The sequence below is a fragment of the Pleurodeles waltl genome, chromosome 10 (assembly GCF_031143425.1).
Source record: "Pleurodeles waltl isolate 20211129_DDA chromosome 10, aPleWal1.hap1.20221129, whole genome shotgun sequence".
Classification (NCBI taxonomy): domain Eukaryota; kingdom Metazoa; phylum Chordata; class Amphibia; order Caudata; family Salamandridae; genus Pleurodeles; species Pleurodeles waltl.
Genome location: NC_090449.1, coordinates 1059696471 through 1059717822, shown reverse-complemented (window position 1 = coordinate 1059717822; position 21352 = coordinate 1059696471). Strand labels below are relative to the sequence as shown.

The 21352-nt window shown below is 41.7% G+C and overlaps 1 protein-coding gene across 4 annotated transcripts in view; it reads right to left on the bottom strand.

The window, feature by feature from the left end:
- Window positions 1-1473: 1473 nt before the first annotated feature.
- SATB1 (SATB homeobox 1) overlaps window positions 1474-21352 on the bottom strand; it is a 354299-nt gene continuing 334420 nt past the window's right edge. For all 4 annotated transcript variants that reach the window (XM_069212071.1, XM_069212072.1, XM_069212073.1 and 1 more), the window contains 2 exons: window positions 10900-11103; window positions 1474-3236 (listed from right to left, as the gene is read on the bottom strand). In XM_069212071.1, coding sequence (XP_069068172.1) covers window positions 2703-3236; window positions 10900-11103 — 738 coding nt within the window. In that variant the 3' untranslated portion in view covers window positions 1474-2702. The remainder of the gene's footprint in view (window positions 3237-10899; window positions 11104-21352) is intronic.

Genomic DNA, 21352 nt, shown 5'->3' with positions numbered 1-21352 from the left:
AATAAAAGTCAAATAATCATACCACTGCAAGACCAAAATTAACAGGGTTAAAACAAAGTATTTTTGTCTTCATCACCGGAAAAACATTGCAACACCTAGGTACAGACAATATGCGAAAATGACATGTGGAACCATAATGCATTACAAACACGTTGAAAAATGTCAGCAGAGGGTTGGCATCCTCCCCATTCCTTCCTGGTACCTATGGCTAAACTGGAGTATATATCCTTCCCAAATTCAAGATGGCAGAGAGTAGTACTTTCAGGTTAGATTGGGAAGTGTGCTACCCAGATCTCTTTGCCCGCAACTGTGCATTTTGTTGGGTTTCTTCGTTGTTGCACCTGTTTGCACTTGGCTCACACTCCTTGTGCACCTTTATTATTTTGGTTCCCATTCATGCCATATGAGTGTCTTTTCACAACCACACTTGAGTAGCCTGTCGCTACCAATCCTGTTTACCAATAATTGGCGCATTCGCATCTACATCTCGTCTGATCCTGCCATACGAATTTACTCACTCTATGGGTGACTTCCTCACCCGCATTCTATAGTGATGAGTACAACAAGATGCACAACATTTTATATGTTGTGATGCACCCGATATCTATTGTGCCTTGCTATGGGTTGTGGACAAATACAGAGAGAACAGGAATGTTTTCTGAAGTCCGCCTTAGTCAGCACTAGGTCACCCTAGTGCTTCTTCCTTTCCCGATCTCCTTGTTTCCCCCAGAGATTTTTGTGTAATGTTTGTTTACAATAAGGACATGTACTCCACTTCAAAGGAGGCACGGGGTCCATATTACAGACTACTGACAAAAATATGCTTTTGGACGTGAGAAATCATTAACAGGGAGTCAAGACCTGACTTAAGAGGAGACAACTGAGACAGACAACAAAAGCATCAAAACACGAGCACTAGGCTAATGCAACGTCCACTCTAAGTATAGTGGAAAGTGTAAACCTGACCAACAGCCAGCTAAAGCTGTAGCCAAGAACTAAAAACGAACTAATTTGCAAGGCAAAGTTACATTGCACTCAAATATTTATGTTGGCATTAAATCATGCTGAACCAAAGAGAGTAAGCTACAGCAGTTTCATTTCGTATGGTATTTCTTGTTTGTACATGAATGTAAACTGTTTTATTCATCAAATGATAACTTTTTCAGAACTGCTAAGAGAGGAAACCTTGAACGCATCTAGTGGATCTTTTTTGATCTATGAACAAAAAAACGCCTTATTTTGAACCAGTAGTTCCAACAAAGCTGCCTTTCCACTGTGCATTTATCATGTTGTGTATTAGTCTTTCATTCTTTCTTTCTCTTCATAGAAGGTACACAAATGTCAATAGATTTGACCACAACCTTTCCTATTGGTTGCATATGCTATCCAGCAGTGAATACTTGTATGTGAAATATTGAAGCACGTTATTTTTCTAATATATTTAAAAGATAGATAAAAAGACAACACTGTGCCTAATCATACCATACAAACAATTTAATTGTGTAATTACAGTCAATACCCACTCCTAGTCAGAACATCTTCTGTGTAAAGAAAATTGTGATACACTTATAGAAACAACCAGTCGTAAAAAAATAACTGGTGTTTTCATAGCAAGAAACTCATAAAAAAGAAAACGCACCTTTGTACAGAAAATTTATACAGATGTTAGCTTTCAAATTGATTGTAAACCAAGGGAAGACACATTGCAAACATCAATTATTTTCACATTAATTGCATAAGTTTCTAAGGTGATCTATTTGTTTTATTTACCTAAGCTTATTTGCATGATAGTAAAAATTGCATACAACAATAGGAGTGAAGCTGACAGTATGAATTGCTTTGATAACATAGAGCACTTTTTATAGGCAACTCTGTAAAGCACATTTTCTCTATTTAAAACTTTTAAGACACTTTGTTTTTACTGCCCATCAAAATACATTTATAAATATTAAAAAAAAACTTTGAGAACAATGAGAAGCAAAATATTACTTGAAACAAAACATCACCTCCAAAATAATTACAACATGATGATGCAGGAGGTCAAAATAAATAAATAGATGAACTAAATTGTGTTGAACAATTCCATTTCATTCTCCTAAAAACACTACCTAACAATGAGAGTGAAATAAAGTTTACAGTGACTTTGTTTTCCAAAAGAAAGCTAAAAACAAACCGAAATTACGGCAGTGCCATATCATACAAGGCATTTGTTGGCATGTCATCTGTTATAACTTAATTCCACAGTCTATAGTTGTTCTGTAACATATGACAGAGCAAAAGTAACAGACTTTACTTTATAATTTCGTGAGCTTCCAACAATCAGGTGTGGAGGGTTAAGGTAATAATACAAATAAAAAAGGAAAAATCACATTAGTTGTAATGCTTCTTTGTGGTTGTAGAATCAAATTCACTGGAACAAAAGCATGCTTTTTGTGTATGCCATGGCTTTTCCAGTGAGCACACAGTAACATCAATCCATCCCAAATGCTTCGTCCATAGCAGGACAAAAGTTCATAAATAGGTTGGAACATTTAGTGCAAGTCTGTGTTTTCTCTTCTTATCACACATTTTAGTGTGCAGGTTTCTGAAGATTCATTGGCCAAACCAAGTATAAATGATTACTGACAGTGCATAGGATGGATTCTTATGTGTAAGTAACACCAGTGGAGGATTTGAAATAAAATCGTAATAATACTTTTAGATCACCCTTCCATATTAGCAGTAATCTCTTTGTTGCCGTCTCTTGTTAATTCATCCTCGAGTTTTACTGAAAAAAGCGTATTAGTACATTTGTCTTGGGCACTTAACTCCAGGTCCTTCAACAACTCCTCCTCTTTGTACTCTGCAACGTCCACCTCCAAGCCTGAATTGTCTTTCAATTTCCCATGGTGCTTAACATAGTATCGCTGGTTCTGAAAGAACTTGATAATGGTGTATTTGGGCAAGTCAAGTTGAGCAGAGAGAGTATGGATTGCTTCTTCGTCTGGGTACAGACCAACATCTTGTATGAAGCTCTGGAGTATTCCCAGGGCTTCCACAGAAATCTTTGTTCGGGGACGAGGTTTCTGGCGATTCTCATCCTCCGATTCAGCTGGCGATGCTGTTGTTGATTGCCTTGGGGGTAGTCTAGGGCCTGATTGTTGTTGCTGTGGTTGCTGCTGGTGGTGCTGGTGATGCTGTTGTTGCTGCTGCTGTTGCTGCTGCTGATGATGTTGCTGCTGCTGATGTTGCTGCTGCTGTAATGCAAAATCAAACACAAACACATTAGCTATGAAGGGTGTCGTCTTCTCTCTAAATACAAGGCTTGTTTAAATTATAGGCACATACAAGTACACTACAGTTAGTTTATTATAATGACATTTACAATGGCATGGTGCATCATTTCTCAACATACAATTCAGATTATTGTACAGCTGTAACGCTGTAACAGTACTTTAATTCGGATTACTGTACAGCCTTAACAGTACCTTTTTAGAGCAACTAATGAAAGTACTGGTTACTTACTTTTGATAACCTTGTGGTGTATGCAGACGTTCTGCATCATAGGAGATTCACTGATAGCTTCAGACTGGCCAAGGCTGTAGTGGTACCCGGACCTTCTAAATCAGTCACTCCTATGCCACAGGAGACTGACTCCCTTCCAGACCAGCTACACTGACCATGCTTCAAGGTCAGGTCCAACAACAGAGTCTGGAGTTCTTGAATTTGGCTGCATGGTTCCTAAGGCCAGACTATTCTGGTATCTAAATCTTCCTCAAGAAAACTTAAAGAAGCAAAATGTCCACCCACTAAAATGGAAGAAATTCAGCATATGGCACCACAGCAAAGGCCACAATCCTGTTTCATACCAAGGAGAAGAACTGCTACCTTAGTCGCTGTATTTAGCCTAATCAAAGTTAGAAATCTCATCTATAAAAGTCAACCTAGCTACTATAACAGCATATATAAAGTTGTAATTCATTAAAAGATTTCAGTCATTAAGATTTTCTGGAGGTACTTAAAGTTTTTTCATCAGTGAAAAAGCCATCTCCTCCATACTTTCAAAACCCATAAGCTCTACTTTCAAGCCTATTCATAGACCAACACTGCAGCAACTCTCATGGAGAACTGCCCTTTTAATTGCTGTCTCCTCAGCTACAGGAGTCAGTGAATTACAAGCTTTGTTAGCAAGAGAAGCATTTACTGTTTTTCATTTCAAAATTCTGTTCTAAGAACTCATCCTGCATTCTTAACGAAAGTAGTGTTGATTTCAACATCAATCAGACTATTGCCTTGTCACCTTTCTTCCCTAACTAGTCTATATTAACAGAGAGGGCTCTCCACTCATTAGGTTAGATATTAGGAGGATTCTACAGTTTTATCTGGACAAACCTAAAGAGAATATATGTTGCCAGCTTTCAAACAAGTCACTACCAGGAGTTCACTCCACAAGAGGGAAAGTGGCTACCACAGCATGGATAAGAAATGTGCCTATTGCAGAAAATTGTAGAGCTGCAATATTTATATTGGTCCAAACATTCAATAGACACTATTGTCTAGGGCATGATACCCAAGCAGATGCCACAGGAGGACAGGAAACTCTTAGCAATCTTTTTAAAAAGGAGTCCTTTTTTTGTTTCTAAACTCACTGTATGCCCCTATTATTTTTATGCATGTGGTATATCAGTCACTACCATGACTACTTAGCTTGCTACTCTAGTCACAGGTTTATGACTATCAAACATCCTATGATGTAGAAGAAAGTATTATGTATCTGTAGTCTTGGTTCTGCATCATAGAAATATCCATTAAAGTCATAAATGACCCACACTCCTTCCCAGCTTCCAATAATACTGGGAGCCTGATTCACAAACTGCACTCAGTAGTATGTCTTGTAGTACTACAAAATGTACTACAAAGTGCTAGTCATAAACTGCACTTTTGTAGAAACTTAAACTTTTGTGATAAGTCCCTGCCCTCCATTATTTTCCATGGGAGGGTATTGAGGTACAGCGGTTGGCCAGTAGTGCTGGACTACTACAAAGTATAAGTTACTACAAAAGTGCAGTTTGTGAATAGCGAAAAGTTGTAAACTAACTCAAAAGTGTACACTTAATCACATGTGTGAATCAGGCCCTGCGAGTTTAATTATGTACATATAAGCATACTATTCTCTCTCTCTCTATATATATATATATATATTCACACACATACACTGTGAAGAAATAACTGGATCTGCGAGGCAACTGCCAGAACACTGCATTCTGGAAAAAGATACCTCCAAGGTTCTTGAAGAGGCAGGCTTCTTTGTTCGCTGTATTCAATGTAAGCCCAACAGTCTACATTTTTACATTCATCGACTTTGCTGAAAAGGGGTTTCTCGGAATGCTGCAATGCAGTTCTATTTGGATAATCTGGAGTGTTAATGTGAACAGCGATAAAGAAATGAGGGCTCAGTTAGGCTTCCATTTCACAGCTCTGTATGTAAAATCATTGACAAAGACATTCCATTATGCTGTTTCCATGGAAGAAAACTATAGAAAAAAGTGTTCCAGGTTTTATGCATGCAGCAGGGATTATCCAAGCATTTATAACTTCCATGGAGATTCCTACAATGCAGAACTAGGACTACAAGCATGTGACCTTTTCTTACTGCAGATTCCTTAGATGAACTTCTTCCCAAGGCACTAGACTGGATCTGGAAATTTTTCAGCCTTATCAAGTTGACAGTGCTGGGAAATGCCCACTTGAATCTTTACAAACCAATGTATCAATGGAATAGCAGGCCATGTATATGGTGCACAAGCACTGGTGAGTTAATTTCCAACCAAGTTTTTCTGAGCTCCCACAGAAGACATGAATGATGGAGCCCAAAGGAAAAAATAATCACAAACTCCTCCAGGGCCTAATTGGAAGGATTTAAGGAGTCTGTGTGAAATTTGTATTTATCAGAAAAAAAATCTTTAAAAAAGTAACTTTTTCTAAGTGATAACCGCTTCTGTAGATTCCTTTTTTAAAGTCAACCCATATCAATCCACAGGAGAAGCCAAAGGATTAATCAACCCCACAGTACAATGGTCTGCAGCACTGTTTTACAACATATTTAGTACTGTAATCTCTTCCCTGACTAGTCAATAATGTTTTAGGAAGGAGTAGCTTGAGAACCAGGTCATGGCATTATAGACCGTTTAAATAGAAACAGCTTGCAAGAGAGCAAAACTGACCATCATACTATTAGCTCAAATGTCTTCTACAATAGGTTTAAAGCTCATTAATGGCGTTCTGTCAGAAAAAAGTACCTATAAACTGTCTATCTGCACATATTAATACATGTATAGTAACAAAAAGGATATCACTTGAATTATTATTCTACTCTAATGCAGACTGGGTCTGTAATACCGGAATCCAATGGAGTTGGGCTGGACTGGACAGCCAGTGACTTTTTGTGTAGGTGTATTCCCTGCTATGGAGAACACATCCTCTAGCAGAGGAGCCACAGATCAAATCTGCTTTACAGGGGAAGAGAAATCCACAGTGATATCCTTCTGGTTTCTTACCCCAGAAAGACCACAGGAGTCCTTGTCTACATATGGCTGGAAGCTATGTTCATGTGGACTTCCGACTTCTTGGTTGCGCAGTAAGCCCACATATGATGATGACATCTAGAGACAGTGCATTTACACTTGAACTGCTCAAGGCAAAAACACTTTCAAGCACAGATTCCATACCTGATGCTGGTTGGGTTGTGCCAACTTCGTGTGTCACTGAGGGCTAAAAATAACCTAATTTCCATTCAACTCACGCCCAATAAATCTTCTTAAACAACCTGGAATCTGAGTATAAACTCTTCTGGATTCAGCAGTTATAGGTGCATGGTTTTACATTTTTTGTAGCCAGAGTCTGATGCGCTGCAGAAGCTGTTGATATACTTCAGAATTGTCTAGTGTTTGTTGCCAAGTAAAAAAAACAAAAACATTTTTTTCTGTCCACAGTGCAGCTTCAAAGTCGAGGCACCAAATTTTAGTTCTGAACCAGTTGAAGGAAAATATCCAGTGAAGCTTGCATGGTGATGCATTATGTGATGAATTACGTGTCTGGCTAAACGATTAAGTGTAATCCCTGAAAATGAAGTCTTAGAATATTATCAGTCCAACAGTAGAAAGAAAGCTATGGTACAGCATGTGATCTGCAACACTCGTTGCAAACATATGCCTTCTGTAGTTTATTTTCCTGTCTTGCCAAGAGTCTGGTGAAAAGAAATGTTTTATGCTCTACCAAATAGTTTTGGTAAATAATGTCAAAATATTCATTGGAAGGCAGAAGCGGCTAAGACATGGGGGTAGGGGATGGGAAAAGAAAGCTCACACAAGAAGCCTTTACTACATATGAGCAGACTAATGAAAGCTGTGATCTCCCATCTTTCCCAGCTACTTTTATGGTGTTACTTCAAACAGACTGTCTCTAAATGTACTACTTCTATAATGTTCCATGAAAGCAATTTGGTTCAGCTTACCTGGCCTTCATGCACTGCCCATTTGCAGTTTCGCAAAAATGATCTGGATAAATAAAACGTACGGGGCCTATTCACAAAGGTATTTTTGGCAGGTAAACATAAGCTTACTGCTGAAAATACATCTTTATACATATGCCAGGAATTCACTTCAAAGGACTCCTGACAGATGCAAATACATATATTACTGTGGATTTCACAGCCACGAGTGCAGGTGGGAATGGCCATTTCAAGATGTAGGCTGCCTTCGAGCCTATGTTTGAAGGCATTCCCAAAATCTGATACGCCCCATTTCCACCCTGGAAATAGTCAGAGATGTAGTCCAGCTCTTGGCTGGATGTTTAGGATGGGAAGGGGAGTGGACCAGTGGGAGAAGCAATTTCTCCATGAGAAGAAAAGATTTTCCCTGTGGAGAGAAACAAAATGCATGTAGGAGTCTCACTTCCCCCTGTGGGGATTTGTATGCTATATAGAACTATGAACAGCAGGAACAGGATCCAGCTGGAGTTCCTGGCGCGGCTTCCCAGGCACAATACTGGGAATGTTGGAGACTTTAAAAAATTCAAACTTCTGCTCAGTCAGATCAAGTCTAAATCTAAACCTGTACTTTCTCTTTCGTTTTGGTGACTAGGTCACCAAGTCTGGCTAGGTGGAGCACTGAGACGTGTAAAGTCTCGGAGATCATTCCTTTCCTTATCTAAAATAAACCCACTTACCTTCCTCTGTATTTCCTTGCTGATTTCCTTCACACTGATTTTACACCTATATGCATCCAATTGCTCACATCCATTTTTACTGGCACCAGACTTTACATGTATGTGACATGCACACTCACTTACACCCATACATTCACATGCAGGCACACACAAACACCCATTCACAACTCACTCACTCACAAATACACATGCATTTATACATACACGCATGCACCAAACATTCACTAGAAACACAAAACTTACCGCTGCAGCTCCCGGGGAGGGAAGCCTCGGAGGGTTGGGACTGCTGTCTCCCCTCATTGGCTGACCTCCCCAGCCAATGAGGGGAGGCAGCAGTCCACCCTCGCCACAGAGTTGGATGAAGTCACAGAGACAACTCACTCTACCCATTCTGTGACAAGGTGTCAGTGATAAACATTTGGCCATGCACACTGCAGGGCTTAAAACTGAAGCACCCAGGTACAAGGCTAACATTAACGCTCCTCTCATCACGAGGGGGAGGTCCTCGTGGACCTTTGACGAGCTGAGGAGGGTCATGCCCACAGGAGCTGTGATCTCCTCAGCCCAGCAAAGTTCACCTCACACAGCCAGGAGTCTGCACATTTAGTGCATATCTAGCTCCTGGCTGCCTGACCTGAAAATAAAGACTATCTGTCAGGCTCACCTTTGCTCAGCCTGACAATCTTTATGTGCAAAAGGTGTGGCGCATAGACCCTCCGCCTTTAAGGACTGACCGCTGCTGAGTCCAATCCAGATTGGATTGTGGTAAAGCTACTTACCTTGCTGTCCCTGAGAATATATTTAGATGCCTGCAGCTTATTCAAATTGCAATCACTCTCTTTAACAGAAGACTCTTCGTTCCACATCCAGACCAGTCTGATGACGTATCACTGAACCTCACCGCTGCTTATATACGGAACTTCAATCTTTGATCTGTGCTCAGAACTTACAAGTTCAACTGGTCACAAGATTCAATCAGCTGCTGTGTTTGGTCTTCTTTTCAGCGCCTTGAAACACTGGTTTGCATAGGCCTAACAACTTCCACTTAACATAACCATAACAAGGCAGGAAATGGGTCTCAGTGGCTCTGGATGAAACTATGGGTACAGCGGTATTACTAGAACTCCTTTGGCTCACTCCTTGCACTGAGAGCTGCAGCAGCTCAGAAGGTCCATAAGGAGCTGGAGAGTTCACTAGTGGCTTATGCCAGAGGCACACAAGGACTTTTCTGTGGAGAAGGAAGCCTTTCAATTCCCTCTGTATTGCTTTCGGAATGCAACCCAAGACCCTCTGGAAAAATAACCTGGAAATGGTTCCCTCCTCTCTGCGCCTCTTGGTAACCATGGGATTATTTTAAACATGACTGCTGCAGATGTCCAGTGGTAAACTGTTGTGTGGAGTTGGAGTATAATTCTAGAGATTGGCAGGCACATGTTAGTGTACTAACTGCTGCCATAACAAGTAATCTACAGGTCATAAGTTTAAATCTCGGCATGTCAGATTCAGCATTCTAGCCTACCAAAGTCTGTATACTGAGCACCATAAACTAGGCAATAATAACATTGGTTAAATACAGTATTTAAAACGGCAGAAGTGTGGTAAGAAGTGCTACATAAAATACAAGCTGTTGTTTATTTATCACTATGTGCATGGGTCTTGTTTTTAGCTCTGTGGCATGTATTCGAAGCATAACCATATGGAATAACAGGTTTGATGGAAGAGAGTGGACCTAACAGTATGTCTTCTCTTAGTATTTAAAAAAAAATTCTGTCTACTTTTTCAGTAGTAATTCATGAAAAACAGATACAAGCAGAAGTTACTGGAGTTATGTTATCTGCCACTATTGCAGCGTGCATCTGCCCCTGGTGTGGCACTCTTAGCTGCCCAGAGAGACTACAGGCAGACTTGCATGTACAAATTGGTGGTAGTAGTATGATGCATGTGGGAAGAGTTGGGTGAGGTGTTTGAGGTCCTGCCATGTGCTCATGTGTTGCAACAAACATGGCACTTGCCCACTTGCTTACTCTTATCTAAGGGTATGTGAGTATGTGAGAGAGAATCGTGCTTCAGTTTGCTTTAGCTTACATGAAAAGTAGTTTAGTTCTTGTCTGTAAGAAATATTATCCTATTTTTCATTTGTGGGCATTTGGTTTGTGGTTAATGTTCCGTTACTTCCCGGTAATCTTAAATACCCAGATTAGGGGTCCTTCTGGTCCCAATCGTCTTCCTCATTTGTTAGGATTGGAACGAGGAGGACCCCATGATGGGTAATGGGTATTTTCTTGAAGCTGGTTAGGTGTTACTTGCAGGACAACAAATGCAAACAGTCTATAGTTATCCGCCCACCACAGATTAAGGGGCTTTTCTAGAGGTGGACTGCAAAGGGCATCCTCCAGAAAGTGTGAGTTACTCTGTTCACCAACCTTTAGGTTTCCCGCTTCAGAAGTGCTGTCGGTTGTTGTTCTGCCTTCAGAGACGTGAGGCAGGGAGTCGGAGGCTGGCAGATGAAACATCCGCCAAGTTCCCAATGAGCTGATAACAGAAAGGGACTTCACCTACCTTGAGGGGGTTACATCTGACTCTTAAAGAGGGCGATGTCATCATTGATTTGTTTACTGGTGGTTGAATCCTGCCTACCTCTAGAGAGAGGACAGTGGCCTGAAAGGAGGCAGTGATTGGCTAAGGCACACTCACCTGGATCTGTTCTGCTGGAACATGGATCATGAGGGGAGGCCTGTCGCCATGGTGATGAATCCCGTTGCTTTCTTGCTCATAGATGGAGTCTCGCTCTGACTGAGGGAGACTGAGAAACCTTCGGATCATTGAAAGATTCTCCCACAGAGTCCTGTTTTCTGGAGAAGGGTCTTCTTTCCAACGCAGCAGTTCACAGAGCCACCCCTTAAAAACAAAGGCATCACAGTATTGAACAGTGATCGAACAGGCATCACGGTCTGGACTCAAAATACGGTACTACATCATTTAAGTTCAAAGCAATGAAAAGAGAGTGGCTTCCTCCAGTCACCCATCGCGCACCCCACAAACAGTACTTACCAACACCAAGCGAAAAACGAAAACCCGGCAGCCTCAATTAGTAATGCTTTTTAATTGTAATAAACCGGTATTGCTATGTTTGTTTCTGAGCTGAAACCAATTTTCTACCTAATATTTTGTACTGTGCCATAGAGGCGCAGTGAACTGATGCATGCGCTTCAGGGCTCTGCTGCACAGGTTTGAATCTCATCAGGGCCCTTCAGCTTGTCACCCTCTTCCAAGGTGGGGGGGGGGATTCACACCCAAAGTTAGTGTGATAACAACCAACTGAAAAGAAAGTGTTCAAATAGAAGAAAATGGGACAACAATGAATATTATAACCAGAAATCTATACCCTTTTATGTTCTCGATCATTATCAAAGCATAAACGTTAATCATTAGTAACAGAAAGAAATATTGCAAAACTCTACTCTCAGTGTCCGCATTTCGCCAATCTTTATTGTGCAATACATTTTCATTCCATTGTATGTTCCATATAAACATTCAAAGAGAAACGGTAAAGCTATAAAATCTTATTTAATTTAATATGTAATATCAGAACATTAAAACATATACATCTCTATATGCAAATCATTACTATTAATCGATGCATCATCTGGTCATATAATTGAAAGAAAACATTCATCATAAAACACAGAGAGAAATCCCTTGAAACACGTTCCGCCTCCTTGTTTGGAATATGTGTGTAGCTGGCTCTGACAGCCTGCGTGGCTGCAGGAGCTGGCTCCTGGGCATGGGCGCTGGTAGGCTGCCCAGCGTCTGTTCTTTCATCCGCGTAAAAGGAGGCTTTGAACGCGCGGCTACGCTTATAGAGCTGCCTAATGTGCGCGCTAACGATAGGGAAACCGGGCGACGCCATTTTAAACGAGTGGAAGCCTTTCAAAGGCGATGGGCTCTTTAATCTGTTCTTACTGCTCCTGTGCGTGAGATTCTGTGGGTACATTCGGATTCAGAGCTCCCTAAAGTGCCACGTTTTAGAATTGTTCCTTCCCTCCGTGGGAGCAGGTCCCACACTTCACCCACCCACCCATGCGGGCATGCTAGCTAAGTCCCCTCAGTACATAACCCAGCCTGGGCTGGCCGAGGAAAGCCGCCAGAATACGAGTTATTGAGTGAGCTGAAGGGCTGCCCTAGGTGGGAGCCAGGTGTCCACTTACCTGCACTAAACAGGGAATGATACATCACTGAAGACCAGTTACTGAGGTCTCTCCTAGATGGGTGCCGGGTGTCCAGTTATCTGCACTAAACATCACTGAAGGCGGGTTACTCAGAGAACTGAAGGTCTGCCCTAGGTGGGAGGCAAGTGAACAGTTACTTGCACTAAACAGGGAATGACATCACTGAAGACCAGTTACTGAGGTCTCTCCTAGATGGGTGCCGGGTGTCCAGTTACTTGCACTAAACAGGGAATGATACATCACTGAAGACCAGTTACTGAGGTCTCTCCTAGGTGGGAGCCAGGTGTCCAGTTACCTGCACTAAACAGGGAATGATACATCACTGAAGATGAGTTACTCATTGAACTGAAGGGCTGCCCTAGGTGGGAGCCAGGTGTCCAGTTACCTGCACTAAACAGGGAATGATACATCACTGAAGACCAGTTACTGAGGTCTCTCCTAGATGGGTGCCGGGTGTCCAGTTATCTGCACTAAACATCACTGAAGGCGGGTTACTCAGAGAACTGAAGGTCTGCCCTAGGTGGGAGGCAAGTGAACAGTTACTTGCACTAAACAGGGAATGATACATCACTGAAGACCAGTTACTGAGGTCTCTCCTAGGTGGGAGCCAGGTGTCCAGTTACCTGCACTAAACAGGGAATGATACATCACTGAAGACCAGTTACTGAGGTCTCTCCTAGGTGGGAGCCAGGTGTCCAGTTACCTGCACTAAACAGGGAATGATACATCACTGAAGACCAGTTACTGAGGTCTCTCCTAGATGGGTGCCGGGTGTCCAGTTATCTGCACTAAACATCACTGAAGACGGGTTACTCAGAGAACTGAAGGTCTGCCCTAGGTGGGAGACAAGTGAACAGTTACTTGCACTAAACAGGGAATGACATCACTGAAGACGAGTTACTCAGTAAACTGAAGGGCTGTCCTAGGTGGGAGGCAAGTGAACAGTTACTTGCACTAAACAGGGAATTACATCACTGTGTCAGAAGACGAGCTACTCAGTAAACTGAAGGGCTGTCCTAGGTGGGAGCTAGATGTCTAGTTACTTGCACTAAACAGGGAATGACATCACTGAAGACGAGTTACTCAGTGAACTGGAGGTCAGTCCTAGGTGGGAGCCAGGTGTCCAGTTACTTGCACTAAACAGGGAATGACATCACTGAAGATGAGTTACTCATTGAACTGAAGGTCTGTCCTAGATGGGAGAGAGGTGTCCAGTTACTTGCACTGAACAGAGAATGACATCACTTAAGACGAGTTACTCATTGAACAGAAAGTCTGTCCTAGGTGGGAGCCAGGTGACCAGTTACTTGCACTAAACAGGGAATGACATCACTGTGTCAGAAGGCGAGTTACTCAGTGAACTGGAGGTCTGACCTAGGTGAGGGGCAATTGTCCAGTTACTTGCACTAAACAGGGAATGACATCCCTGAAGACAAGTTACTCCGTGAACTGAAGGTCTGTCCTAGATGCAGAGGCGTACCTTGGTCAGTAAGATTGAAGGGGGGGGGGGGGAGGTGAGGGATGAGCTTTAGATATTCCAACAATCACACAGGCACATAATGTTAAAATACATTATACAGCAAGAAGGGCGCACAAGACGGGACCTAAGGGGCAGTGGAGAGGGAGAGGAATGAGGATTGATAGGGGTACTAAGTAAGAGAAAACAGAATACTTTGTAAAATAACCAACATTTTGAAGACTTAAAAGAAAGAGGTACAGTGTGTGCGAGTTTTTTATGTGTATATGTAAAAATTACTGGTGAAATCCGACAGACACCACCATACCCGACTGAAAGCATTTGCACCCAGTTATTTATCTAAAAATCCATTGGGAGGGTGTAACACCCCAAAGCTACTGTCCTCCCTAGGTGTTGGTCAAGTTTCTAGTTACATGCACTAAACAGGGAATGCATCACACTGTGACTGGAGGATCGAGTCACGACTCACCATTTACTGAAGCAAAGAAGGTACAGGCATCAAGTTCAACTAACCCCTATAGGAGACTCCTTGTGCAATTATCAGTGCTTAGTTTCCAAAAAAGAAAACAAATAAGTGCCAGGGTCCTCGTCAGGAGGCCACTGTAGCTGCCACCACCCACTGCCCCCTCTAGTGCTGCAAACTACTAACCATTATACTCTTACAAGTGAGACAATTCAGACTATCCCAGGCCCCCAAAGCTAGAAGAAGGGATTCGGTGGCAGGTATTAGGCATTTTTAAGTATATTGAACTAAAAAAAACTGCTGTTCTTATGGTCATCTCTACATTACACAAACAGCACCACCACGTGGCAGACTGTTATAAGTGCTGATGTTTACATTTAAGTGCTGGTGTCGAGCACCTGAAACTACCAGCTCAAATTAAGCACTGGTTGTTACGGAGAGACGGTACAGCTTAGATCTAACAATGACTGCCAAGAATACGAGAAGGAAGAAGCCTAAATGTTTAAAGCAAATGGGTTCTGCGAAGGATGATAGACTGAAGCAAGTGGTCCCAGGTGGATCAGGACACTCAATCTAGAGTACAATGAGGGCACAGACGATGACCTAGACAACAGATCAATTGATGGGCCATACTTAACTCTTTAACCTTGCAGTGCTTACAACTGATGCTACCGCTCCGTCTTAGATTATACACAAATTGCTTCCTTTCCAGACAGGAGGGAGAATGTACATTTACAGTTGCTAGCTCTCAAGAGCACACAAGTCCTTCCACCTTTCACATACGTGTTTCTGAAAGCTAGCAATAACAAATATGTGTTACTCTGATGCCTGTTTGAACAAAGATACCATTCTGTTTTGGCAGCTACAAGTGCATAATAGAGCTATAGTCCCAACTGTACCTGCAAATAATGTCGCTCCATCAGTCTGGGTCGATTAGTTTTCTGACCTTTATTCAGATGCTGCGACAAAAAATCCTACCGGTCCTATGATGCTGCCATCCTGCTCATTTTCTTTAATGCCTTTCTTTACATCTTGGATGTGACTGAATCCCTTCCAGCTGCTGCATGTGGAAGTGCAGCAGGGCCGGATGGTGTCCCTGCTGACGTTTTTCTATCTGACATAAACCTGTGCAACCGTTACTTCTTAATTATTGCTAATTTTATCGCAGCAGGGGCAGGAATTCATAAATTGGGGAAAGGTGCAATTGTCATTCCTATACATAAAAAAGGCGATCCCTTCCTAGTAATTACAGACCTATTAGCCTAAACGACTTAAACAAAAAGTATTTTCCTGATGTTCGCTGGCTAAAAAATAGGACTGAATGACTGATGAAGATATCCTTAGGCCCTACCAAGGGGGCTTTTGGACAAAGGTCTCCACTATCAACCAGGTTTTCTGCTTCCTCCTGATATACTGGCATATTGTTACCATTGGCTAGGGCTCCTTGTATGTTGCATAAATAAATCTCAGATCTGCCTTTGATCTGGTACCACGTTCCACACTCAGACAGGCTTTGCACAATATGAAGATGCCGCACAAACCTTCTGTCACCGGTTAGACGCCTCCACAAGGAACATTTTGTACAAATCAGAGGGGGGAACCAGGGCAAACTGACTGATAAAATTCCAGTGCTGCATGGCATACGCCAGTGCTCCACCTTGGCCCCTACACTTCTCATTGTATATTAATGACATTGTTTCTTTTTTATCATCAGTTGAAGCTGATGCCCCTCCACTGGCCTGATCTAAAATTCCTATTCTCCTATATGCGGACGACACCTTGTTGATCTCCAAGACCCCAAGTGGGTTACAGAAGCTTCTCCATCGTTTTAAAGAGTTCTGCCTCGCTAGGGGTCTGGAGATCAATACAAACAAACCCAAACTGACGTAGTTCAATCCACATAGATCATTCAAGAAACGTGTTGTCTTGGGGGGTGTTCGTCTAGAGATAGTGGATTGTTTTACCTATCTTGGTATTATGCTCTCTAAAAGCATGTCCTGGAAACCTCATCCGACAAAGCTGCTCTGATGCTCAGACAAATAATGGGTGCTCTTTATAAAGTATATTCCTCTTCTTACACCAGACAAATGTCCCCAGTGCTTCATATCTATAAGGCTAGGACTTTGGCCTTTGCCCTCTATGGGGCAGAATTGTGGACTTTTTCCAACGTAGACTCAATTATTAGGGCAAGAATAAATGTATTCATAGCCTTGCTTCTGTTCCCCCCATTATCACTTTGCTCCTGCTTCGCCATGACATGGGAATTTAAACTTTTGTGGACAAAGCCAGGCTAAGCCCCTTAGTGTTCTGCAGGTGACAGTGGATCACACCTGAACTAGCCCACTATGCATTTGCACTAAGGAATATCATGAGGCAAACCAATTCCACAGAGTAACATGGCTTTTGAACATCAAAAAAATCACTATATCTCCTTGTCCTGCCAGATCTATTGGACCACGCGCCTCTTCATCTTTCCCATCCAGGAAAGCACTGAAGTCCCTCTACTGGGAAACTGTAGCAGCAAATTATTTCAGGAAGGCTGCCTCCTCCAGGCTGTCTTCTGATTTTCTTTTACTTCAAGCCTGTGAGCACATATGAGCTGTTTTGGGACCTGGTTACTTTCCTTTTAGATCGGACGTCACACTTCAATTTCAAGTGGGTTGTCTACCGCTGAGATCCTTTACTACAAGGTGGTCTACTGGGTCCAACGATCTTTGTCCAACCTGCACACTCTCAGCGGAAAGTGTTGCTCATTTTTTATTTTTGCCTGCCCAACCTATGCTCTCCTACGGAGCTTTTGGCTAGCGCCTACCTGGTGACGGGTGGGCATATGTAATCACTGTGTGGCCCTATGAATTTTGAGATCAGATCCCAGCCCCTCACTTGTCTCAGTGGCTAAATTTCTGGGGGCAATGTGGAAACTTCGCAGAAGGATCTGATAATGTTATGTGATGGTATGCTGGCTATTTAACCTATACTGTAAAATCAAGGTTTTTTTCGTTTTTGTTTATATGAATTGTGCTATCTTATGTTAAATGTAGGGTTTTAATTATTTATTTTTTAATATCTGTGCTTTTATGGTCCATGGTGTCCAAAACAAAACTATCTCTGAGTTGAGTTACTCTGATAGAGGAACTATCCTAGCAAGGGTCCATGCTATTTTTTATGTATAAACAGTCTTTCCCTACCTTTTTTAATACAGATATTGGAAGATCACTTATTTGCCTGCGTATGATCTCAAATTTCCTCCGTTAATTTAAGCTCAGCAAGGAAATACTAAAAAATAAAAGAAGGCTCTGACACTGTTCCCTTATTGTACTTATATGTTTTTCAAATAAACTGTACGAACTGCTGTAGCTGACGAATTCAGCAGTTCCCAAAATCTCATTTTACCTTATTTTGCACTATATTTTGTCAAATGATTCTTGTCCAAAATGTTATAAAATAAATAATTTATATTTTGCTAAAAGTGTTCAATTTGAATTATCTGCCCAATGGAAGACTACATGTCTGGTCATATGTCTATGACAATTTGGAATGGCATTGATGCATTTCGCTATATAAATGACTGTATATCACTTATGCACAATAAATGTGGATTTCTCAAACATTGCTTTAAGGAGGTTCGTTTCTATAATTTCCAAACCTGTTGTTTGGTAAGGTAACCACAAAAGTCTATTTTGCAGTACGTATTACATAATTCAAAACCACACAAAGACAAAGCAAATAAGCAGTTAGTTGGTGACTGAAGTGCAGTTATGCCCAAGCTTATGTCTAAGGTGTCTAACACAATTGCACAAATTATGATTGCACGGTTGTTATGCAATAAAAAACACAAATGGTGGGGAGAAGGCGGGGTATAGAGTTAAGGATTCACTTTCTATTATTTAATGAATATGGTCTGTTTCTAGCCACAATCACTTGGTTGATGTGCTGAATCTGGTGCAGAAGGCTATCGTCAGTACTAGCGGTAGTTGAGGTCCAGACTGGAGAAATACATGAATAAACAAAATGAAGGCAAAAAAACAATACTGTTGGCAGAGGTGAAGGGGGGAGGCACAGAAAAAGAGTGCCAGTGCTGTCCAAGAAACAGGTGGATATTCGTTGGCACCTGAAAGGTAATCCCTCAATACCATTAAAAGAGGGTGAACCTTTGTAAGGTGTGAGGAACTGGCAGTGTGAAAATCTTGACGAGTATCCCTTCATGAATAAACCCCACCCTCTGTAGATCCCCCTCTTCCTATGGCTTATGGATAAAATATATTTTGAGGGAATGGGTATTCCATCATTCCGATGAACCCTCATAATGGAGACCACCAGCTTCACGAAAACAGACTGATGAAACTGCATTGTGAGGAAATGTCAGAATGAAGTAATACCTTTTCCACAGACATCAAAAGACTGTACCCAACTGTTCAGAGTGAGTTACTGCACGCCAGCCGCTAACCCCATTTCTTGGGGCATCCCCCAGTGGTCCTTAGAATCACCTTGCTGTTTTAACATCCCTCTATTTGTGGCCTCTGGTAGAGCTAACTGTCCTCTATGATCTGCCTATTCAAATGTGTGTGAATGGTGACTAGATCAGATACTTTTCCAACTGGAGAGCTCCGAGTAATACTGAAACTCAATACTGGATTGCCTGTGAGATGGCTACGGGATTAGGAAAAACTTTCCAAACTTTAATAAAGCATGAACAAAGATTCTAATTACCGGAGGGGTCGGGAGGGAGAGACACCAAACGTGAAATCTCCATTCCCGTGGCCTCGCGATTGTGAAAAAGCAGATTCCAGGATACAAAGTGAAAACATTTATGGGTGGCTCATCCACGACTTCTCTTTAAACATTAGAAGTTGACATTATGAAAAAGTGGCACTTTCAGTTCAAAAGTTAAAAAGGGTCCTTTTGCTCCTCCAGACAAAGCATTGGAATGTATTTATGAAAGTACTAATGTTCTCCTGGTAGAACTACTGTAACATGGTGTATGGGCCGCACTGCCCTCCTAAGAATCCAGAGATATCCTGACATCAAGAAAGTGTCTAAGCTTTTAAGCTTGTCCTAGTTAGTGACCTTGACAAAATAGTAGAAAAAAGGTGGGTTAACAGTTTAGTTTCTTGAAGTACACAACATGGGTATGTGATGATGTGAGCTGAGACAAAAGAGAGTAAAGAAGGTGTGTAACTAAAATTCTCCCTACACCTGTTCTAGAAATGTGGGCATGTTACTTTGTTTCTTCTCTAGTGCACCGTGTCAAAATAGCTTTTGAGCAGACTATCTGAAACGGTGGTCTTTCTCATGGTTGTGGCTCTCAGAATTCCACGATAGCAAGGGGCTAGGAGTGGTGTGGTACAGGTGTGGGGTGATCCCTGTGGGTGGATTCCTTGGAGCGAGGAGGCAGGTATTGAAACATGTCATCCCACCCCAGGTGTGGGAGGTGTCTATTTGGCCTGTGTACGTGTGTACTTCACCTTGCGGTGTGGCAGTCTAGCCAATTGCAGTGCATTCTAATATTCTATTATATGGTCAATGTTGTTTTGGAAGGTGAGCCGCTGACAAATAGAGAAGCAATGCGGTGCAATAATGCTTTATTGGCAAGACTAACGGGTGCTGGTGTTACGGGCTGATACGTGTTACAACCATTTTACCTAAAGCACATTACAGAACAATCATTGCCACACACGCATAGTCCTCAAAATAATTTTGCTACCTAAACTGATTTCATGTCAGTATACGCATACAACAGGAAAATATCTATTAGCATATAATAGTTGGTGCCATCTCATCATAGGACCATTAAACTCAAACAGACATGCGGCATAGGGAGCAAATATTCATACTCCATGTGGTAGTATGTGAAAATAAATGATTCTTTCGATCCGGGAACTTCGACAGCTTCTCGTAAGGCTGATGCTGTTAGGAACACAAACACAGGCTTCCTTTCCCTGTGACTTTATTAGTTATCAGGATCACTAACTCTTAACTCCAGGCACTCTCCTGCAGAGGTGCAACAAAACATTCAGCTTTTATTGTTGCAAGTGTGTTTCGTTAATTAAAGAGTGTTTTTTTTATTAATCATTGCTGATTAGAGTAAAAAGCTTTAGTAAATTGAAACTCGCCTCCATCTTAATTTAATGGAGTAAACTCTGATAAAAGAATAATTAGAAAAGCTACTCAGTAGGGATCTTTTTTTACCAGCGTCTAAGAGATGAAGGATGTCTGGCTACAAGAAAATAAACGTGAGGTTCTCCCTCAGCACTAAGGATGCAGTCTTTGTACAACTCCTGTCCCCACAGATTCTGGGGGCCTTTAGAGAGGGGGAGGTAGGTTCAATGTCAGAAGATTTTGTGGCATGAAAAAAATCCAGAAGTACATCCAGGTATGTGGGTGATGGTTCCTGTAAATACTTCTGTAAGGGTGAAATGTCCCTGAAACTGCAAACCGTACAAATATAAGCTGGATCTACTTAAATCAACTAATTAACAAACTATTCTAAACTATAACCATTCATTTTTTATTAATGTGTCTGCCGACAAGTAATCATCTGGTTTCCTCCTCATACTGTTCACACACAGCAAGTAGTGTTGCTCTTGATTTTTCACAAGTTGCAAATACTTGTGTCACACAGAACACGAGATAAAGGGTCCCTGCAAATGAAATATGAAAAGTCCTGGGCTGCACCCTTCAGTCAGTTTTAGGATTATTCAAATGCATTGTGAGGATCAATATCTAAAATTCCGACCAGTTTTTTTAGCTAGCACCAGAATCCCAAAAGGCGGGTTGTTACGCCTACGACTAATAAACTGCAGGAGTATTTCTTTATTTGAAGATGCCATGACTCTTAATCATACCTCTGTAAACAAACTCTGCTACTGATCAACTGATCGGACATAAAATAAACGTGGAACTCGCATATTCTCTGGGAGGTATTTGAAAGCAGGGGAGACGGATCAGTTATGGGAACTCCTGGGATTACTGGCTGGA